Source organism: Ascaphus truei, chromosome 3, assembly GCF_040206685.1.
Source record: "Ascaphus truei isolate aAscTru1 chromosome 3, aAscTru1.hap1, whole genome shotgun sequence".
NCBI classification, from domain to species: Eukaryota; Metazoa; Chordata; class Amphibia; order Anura; family Ascaphidae; genus Ascaphus; species Ascaphus truei.
This window is the reverse complement of record NC_134485.1, coordinates 117,944,861-117,953,238: the sequence shown is the minus strand read 5'-3', so window position 1 is coordinate 117,953,238 and position 8,378 is coordinate 117,944,861. Positions and strand designations below refer to the sequence as shown.

General features: G+C 38.0%; 1 protein-coding gene across 7 annotated transcripts in view; it reads left to right on the top strand.

Annotated features, from left to right (window-relative positions):
* The window catches only part of MID1 (midline 1), a 463,742-nt gene that overhangs the window by 419,409 nt on the left and 35,955 nt on the right, over positions 1-8,378 (top strand). For all 7 annotated transcript variants that reach the window (XM_075589406.1, XM_075589407.1, XM_075589410.1 and 4 more), the window contains 2 exons: positions 3,491-3,618; positions 5,084-5,227. In XM_075589406.1, coding sequence (XP_075445521.1) covers positions 3,491-3,618; positions 5,084-5,227 — 272 coding nt within the window. The remainder of the gene's footprint in view (positions 1-3,490; positions 3,619-5,083; positions 5,228-8,378) is intronic.

Below are 8,378 nucleotides of genomic sequence, written 5' to 3'. Positions count from 1 at the left end.
ACATAGAGGGGTAGGTTTGAGGCACCCAGTTACTTATGGGATAGCCTCAGGAAGTTTAGAACAAACACCCCAATGATCATGACTTTATCTCTATACAAGAAAGTCTACTACTCTCTCGGTAGCCTGCCCTCACGTCTATCTTCTTATACTCCTATATATTTAATTAAAACATGGATCACCATAATTGACATAACTCATGATTCTGGAAGGAGAAACAGAGCAGACGTGTATTTTATGAATATAGTTTTGCTATGCAAATGCTAATAATAATGCACTCACTATAATCTCGTCTATCCAATACGCTATGAATCAAACAAAGGTAAAAGTAAAATGCAATAAATACAAGTACAGTACTTTATATTTATATTATGTGCATGGTTGTAATCATTGTTTTTAATTGGTAATAGGGTAGTTTAACCCGTCTGTCTCACTACAGCTCTGTTCTAAAAATAAGAGTCTAGTTTATTCTATAAATGTATCTATTTACAAATGCATATAAATAATATGAATAAATGTGTTAATATGTACAGTATACTAGAAAGGTAATCTATATATGTATGTAATAATTAATTTAAATCAATTTAATCATTCAAGCTCTATAAAATAAAGACTAACCACGAGTGGAAACAATTGTGTATAAATGTGTATAACTGTATAACACTGTTTCTAATTTCACATATAAAAGTATCCATACAAGATAAATGTTTCTAGTCCAAACTGTGTAAAGATAGACATATGCTGGATATAAATATGCTTTCTGGAGGTAATTATAGAGAGATGGATCAAAGGGAATGTTGTCAATCACGGGTAACCGACAGTATATGAAGGGAAGCTAGAAAATTAGTAAATAGCACAAAAATAACCGAGACAAGACAACTGTAACCGGGGTATAAAAGTTTATTCACTGTCACTGGTTGATGTAAATATTGCACCGGAGGAAGCGAGATCCCTGAAACGTTGTGCGTTATGAATCTGCAAATAAACAGCAAATTAAACAACTGTCTTGTAAAGAGACTCTTTTAGAATAGTGCGGCAATTGAAGATTTCTACCTTTCGCTGCGCGTGTGTATATAGCTAGCTATATATATATATGTATGTCTCTCTCTCTCTCTCTCTCTCTCTCTCTCTCTCTCTCTCTCTCTCTCTCTCTCTCTCTCTGTATGTATATATATATATATATATATATATATATATATATATATATATATATATATATACATATACACATATACACACATTCTTGAGAAAGGTCCTAGTGGGAACCGTAACTTTGAGTCAATAAATCTCACCTTTTTGCATACAGAAGTGCCTGTCCTGTTTTCATTTTTTTTCTGTATCTTTTTGGACAGTATCCTCCTTCCCTTTACACACCTCCACCACACCACATTTTAAGTTATGGTGGGTGAAAAAGGCAACAAGAAACCTCCACCATATAGCAAATAAAAAGATCACTTGTGAGCACATTCACATGTCTTAGACAGGTCTGCAACCCTGCCTTTCACCATTATCACCCAGCATACAGTGCTTCCACTGCAGCACGGGAGTCTGGGAAATGACATGCAAATGAGCACACCGTGTCACCTTATGCCTGAAATCCATTTTTACATGGAACCCGTATAAACTAATATTCGCTGTTAACATAGCTTTTAAGCACACCATGGGAATCAGATGCAAAGTCAGAGAAACCACTCACAGAAATGATATTAGATAGATACAGCTCAAGCCACTTATAACGCAGTTCTTGGGATCCAAAGAATCACATCGCATTATAAGCTGATCGCGTTAGAAATAATGTACAATTGTATGCATTGTTCATAAATACAAAAATTGGGAGCCACGCTTCCATCGCGTTATAAGCGGATTTGAGTTGCAACTGATCGCGTTATAACGGGTTGAGCTGTGTGTGTGTGTGTGTGTGTGTATATATATAAAAAATAAAAAAATAAATAGACGATACCGTTCTGTGGCTAACGAAATGCTTTTATTTGTGCGAGCTTATGTCAAGCTCGCACAAATAAAAGCATTTCGTTAGCCACAGAACGGTAACGTCTATTTATTTTTTGATTATTGAAGCTCGGCTAACACGGTACTGATACCTCTACATGTATATATATGTATATATATATATATATATATATATATATATATATATATATACACTAAGGAAAACCCACTGAACCCCCCCCCCCCAAACTATAATGAGTTCTTCAGTATTAGGGGATACCTTTTTTATTTGGACTAACAATTTGTCATAGGACAAGCTTTATAGAGTTTTCCTCTCTTCAGGTCAGCAATACTGATATACAAAGGAAAACTCTCGAAAGCTTGTCCTATGACATAAATTGTTAGTCCAAATAAAAAAGGTATCACCTAATACTGAAGAACTCTTTATTCTGCACTATCGCAACTGGACTAATACAGCTATTTCCGTTTTATATATATATATAATAGACACACCAGTATCCGATCACTTGCCTGGTGAAATACTATGGAAATCTCACAGTAATGCTGCAACCTTTCTGTGAGGCTCCATTTGAAAGCTCTGCTTTTTTCATTACTTCGTTAGGTCTGGATAGGGTACCCAAAAAAAAAAAAAAAAAAAAAGAATCAAGGACGCTGAATCCGCAAATTTATACTTGAATAACTTTGAAAATGAAAACTGGCTTATTTTCCCCATCTGTAGCTAGCAATATTACGCATTGAAATAAGAAACACAGATGTTGCGAGCAGTGGTTTGGGCAGCAGATTATGTTATATGGTAAATCTCTCGCTGTTTACAAGAGGTTTGTGATACTCACTGAAAAAAAAAAGGCATAGAATTTTTTTTTTCCATCTCCTTGATGAACGTTCCCTTATTCCTGTACATGTCAGCTGAAGACAAAGAAACGTTCCTCATGTAATAATGAACGATATACTTTATACACCAGGACTCTTCAACGGGTGGCCTTGCACTGGACTCTGCTAATTGTATACTACTGCAGCTAGGTGCAGTTTTTCACACTGAAACTGACTTCTAAATGAATCCAATGTAAATATAAATGGTACACATAGTATAATACGTTTTAGAATCACACATGGTTTCTTCCTATTACTTGTATGTAAGTAAATGGCAAGTATCCTAAAAGTAGATGTATATAGAATTCTACCATATTGTGTTTCTGTATTTCTGGTATACGCGATAAAGAACCCTGGGAGGGGCGAAAGCTTGTAACATATCAACTGCTTGTTGGTCCAATAAAAAGAATCATACCAGCTACTCCCTCCTTTGTTACCACATGGAGGAAAGGACCAACACGGCTACCCACCCTTCTTTTCCTATGGATAGAAAGGAAAGAGTAAGAACGCATTAAAAGGCCTGTTCAACAATAGGTGGATTCTAAAGTGTAGTTATTGCACAAATAAAATTACCATGAATAGTAATCAGCAGAATTAAGGTTTTGTCAATACTGTTTCACAAGGCTTATCCGTTGTTGCTGTTTTTTTATTTCAGGGTTTCAATGGCAACTGCATCTTCCCAAGTGCTAATTCCAGAAATCAACCTGAATGATACATTTGACACCTTCGCGTTAGATTTTTCCAGAGAGAAGAAGATGTTAGAATGCCTTGATTATCTCACAGGTAAACTATGTAGAACGATCAACAGTTCTTTGGGCAATAAAATGAACCGTAAGAACATGTATAGACGGATAGATTGGGCTGTTTTAATGGCAAATGACAGGCGTTGCTTGCAGAGATGTACCGGGTACTAAAAAGTACTGGGTATCTGGGGGAAAAATAAAAATTACCCAGCTGGGTAGGTTTGGGGGGGGTGGCGAAAGAGGGTGGTAAGCGCAGGGCGGGGCGGCAGAGGAGTAGGACGACAGCAGGCCCTGGAGGGAGAGGAGGAGGATGGCAGCCAGCGGCAGAGGAGGAGAAGGGCGTCAGACGGCAGAGGAGGACGGAAGGCGTGGTGGGAGAGGAGGATGATGTCGGCCGCCAAAGGAGGACAACAACATCAGCCAGTGCTCCCTCTGTCCTCCTCAATCACCTCCTTCCTTCGGGTCGACGGAGAACGGCAGGAGCAGAGCGCAGCAGCAGAGCAGGATAGCCGGGGAGGAGCGCCCCAGTGGTCCGTCCCAGAAATATTCACTGACTTCCGGTGTCTGCTGCTGCTACACCATGCTCCTCCCCGGCTGTTCTGCTCTGACGTCCTCTCCCCCCACCACCGGCTGCCGTCGTCCTCCACCGGCTGACGTCCTCCTCTCCCTCCACCGCCGGCTGCCATCCTCCTCTACTGACCTGCTCCTGCCGTTCTCCGTCCTCTTCTCCCGCTGCCTCGAAGGAAGGGGGGTGATTGAGGAGGAGGGCTGAGAAAGTAGAGCAAGATGGAAGTACTCAGTGCCCGGCACCGTGTCCCAGCGCCTTGTGTCAGGTATGGGTAATTTCCGGGTACTAAAAATATATCCGGGTAATTTCCAGGTACCCGGTACATCACTAGTTACTAGCATACTGTACTACAGATTTGCCCATTAATATACCCAGTGTGAGGCAAAAATTGTAGGTAGCTAATAACCCCTTACTAAGGTGTCTACATTGTGACCTGTTGAAAATAGAGGGGCTTAAAGGTTCACTTCCACTGAACAAGTGACATTTTAGGTTCTGCTTCATAAGTGTGAAAATATAAATCTCACATACCAATAACCAGCCCTAATTAAGGCTCAATCAGTCAGCCCTTGTAAAAAAAATTATTTAATGTTATGGAAGCCAGCGCTTTAAGAAACTGAATAATTTGACTACAATATATACCAATGGTGTTTCTAAATGCATGAAATAATCTACTGATCAATGTTTATTAAATAACTGCGTTTTGCACAAGTCCACGAGAGTGCTTTCTTTTCTATTCTCACATGGGCAGTATGGATTTTTTATGATTTATGTCCCAGTTGACACCCGTGAGAGCTCTCTTATTTATTTGAGAGTGCTCCCTTCCCATTTCTACTAACATAATCTACTGGCATATTTAAGGGAAAAAAATTCCCTCTAACCTTTATGGAAATGCTACATTTTTCACGCTTACATGTAAATATTTTGTTGGTCTTGACAGCTCCCAATCCACCTGTGATTCGAGAGGAACTCTGCACTGCATCTTACGACACCATTACTGTCCATTGGACTTCAGAGGATGAGTTCAGCGTGGTTTCTTACGAGCTTCAGTATACAATCTTCACCGGACAAGCCAATGTAGTTAGTAAGTGCAACAAATACTTTCATTGATAAAATATTAGCAATAACGTTAATGCCAATCAATTGATTTCTTTACTATTGATTTTTACAGAATTTACATGCAAAAAATATCAGTAGATTTTAATTTAAATTTTCAGTTGGTTGTGATCTATACAGTATGTATATTTATGTAGAGGATGAAATCGTAGAAACAAGGTCAGACTGTACGCTTGAAAAAAGATTTTATTTAGCCAATGCCATGGAATAAAAAAAGAGAACGCAATCCCTCTAACGTCCGAGCAGACTCTTTGTGAAAGAGTACGGAAAGTTACATCTAACAGCTTTCCAGCCGGAAATGAAGTTTCTGCTAATGCATCGGTAGCAGCTGATGCAGCGGCGCTGTAATCTCCAAAGAAAAGTCCCTACACTACACACACAAAACCCAGATGTTGAGCACAGAGTATCAATGCACATACACAGTGACAGTCATTTGATGGATTCTTGCCTACATCAAACCTTCAATCCGACCTGTGTATGCGTACTATTCTATACAACACCAACCTTTAAAAACAACAAATAATATTGCGTCCCTACATATAGAAATATAGATATATATCTCGATAAATCTTTATAATTAGGGATGATTGATAAACTCTCCAATGGAGTCATTTCTTTGGGGCGGAGGCGCTTACTTTGGCGCTGGCAGGAGTCCTCGAAACACGACGTAAGTATATCAAAGACAAGAACGCCCTGCCGCACTCAAACAACGAAGTCTTAGCGGCGTGTTCACTTCAATGTTTTATTGCAGATAAATGCACAACGTTTCAAGCCTAACCCGTCATCAGGTAAAAAACATGACGTGACCATGTTTTGATGGGTTAGGCTTGAAACATTGTGCATTTAGCTACAATAAAACTTATGACATTAAAATGTCGTTAAGACTTCGTTGATTGAGTGCGGTAGTTTTTCTTTGATGTAATTTCTTTGCAAGTCCGTTATACCCATTTCAAAGAATAAATTAACTTGCTGCAGAGAATGCTGGGGTCCTCGACAAAGGTGATGTTGGGTTGTTAAAATCACAGCAGTGTGATACAAAAGTACCAACACATTTCCTGTAGTGGATTATATATTTATACATACACAGACATTCAATTTATAAAGTCAAAGAGAAATTCTTCGTTTTCAATCAAACTTTGACAGTTTTGACCGAAATGTGTCGTTTTTCAATTTCACCAGAGCAGATTCTACCCTGAAATATAGGTTTTGCAGGAGAGCATAGAAGCAAAAAATATATGTCTGGCTGGAATTTTACTTGGCGAACTGCTTGCAAAGTTTTACAAAGTTTGATTCTGGTGAATAGAAAAAAATCAGGCAAAGTTTGAAAATATGGCTGGAAATTATACATATCTCTAATCAATAGTATTCAGGGATTGGGAACCATAATGCCACAGATATTGCGGTTACAATAAACTGCAGTAAACTTTTTGCTCAACTCCAAACAGGACAACCGCAAATAGCATATAATATAAACGGTCCTGTGCTGCAGCATAATTGTTTTGGTGTGACTAGGGCAGTGTTATAACAAATTCCTGAATATATTCTGAATTCTTGTGTAAAATAGCATGTAAAAATATCATTTGTTAGCACATTCACATCACAGACAGGTCTGCAACCCTGCTTTTCCCCATTATCTCTTAGCATACAGAAATGACATGCAAATGAGCAGTGTCACCTTTTGCTTCTCATCCATTTTAACATGGTCCACTATAGGTTTATGCCTGCTGTATTGCACAGCTTTTCAGCACAGTGTATGTGTTATGAAGTACATAGCCAGTAAACCTACTCAGTGACCGCTGTTTCGACCTTTTGGGTCTCATCAGTGTGAGGATAGTTATACTGGCTTTGCAATCTGTAAAACAAAAAACACTGTTGGACGATTGTACAGTTGAAGTATTTTATGCGATTATAAAGGGTATCTCTCTCATTGACTTGAATTAGAGTTTCTATGTAATAGAGCCTGATTAATGAATGATTTAACCCACCAGAGAGTGAGTGGGGATAATTGCTTTGTTGAAGAAAGTTCATTTAAAACGTGCTTTGAGAAATGTCATGGGCGATATTAGAATGTCTCTTCTATAATAACTTTGTTTCATAAAGAGCTTTTCTCCCTATGGGACTCCATGAACAATTAGATTATAGTAAGCAATACGCAGCACAAAGGAATTTTTACAGACACAGCCCTTACCCAAATGAGATTACAATCTGATTTTGGTGCCCTATTTTTCTATTGTTCCCATCTGACATAAGTGTGATATATATATATATATATATACACATATATATATACACATATATATATAGACATATATATATACACATATATATACACATACACATACACATACACATATATATATATATACAGTCATGTGAAAAAGAAAGTACACCTTCTTTGAATTCCATGGTTTTACATATCAGGGCATAATAACAATCATCTGTTCCTTAGCAGGTCTTAAAATTAGGTAAATACAACCTCAGAAGAACAACAACACATGACACACTGTGTCATGATTTATTTAACAAAAATAAAGCCAAAATGGAGAAGCCATGTGTAAAAAACTAAGTACGCAAACTGCTAAAACTTTGGCTTTTATAGCGGTGGTCACACTTGCTGATGATCAATTAATCAAGGGCATTTTATTAGCAGCACCTGTCTTCTACTTAGCATCTTAATTCCGATGGAAGCAGTAAGGGTGTACTTAGTTTTTCACACATAGCTTTTCCATTTTGGCTTTATTTTTGTTAAATCATGATACGGTGTAATATGTCATGTGTTGTTGTTCATCTGTGGTTGTATTTACCTAATTTTTTGACCTGCTAAGGAACAGATGATTGTTATTATGTCCTGATATGTAAAACCATGGGATTCAAAGAGGGTTTACTTTCTTTTTCACATGACTGTATATATATATGATAAAAGAGAGAGCGCATGCCCCATAGCGTAAAAAAGCACATTTATTGATGGGAAAAGGGAAGGAGAGGGAAGAATCTCACTCACAAGTGTGGGTATAAAATAGGCAATTTGTGAATCAATGTCACCGCTAACCAGCTATCCCAGCTTCTGTAGTCCACAATCGAGTTCTTATTCCATGGACTCAGAAGATACCAGTCTATTT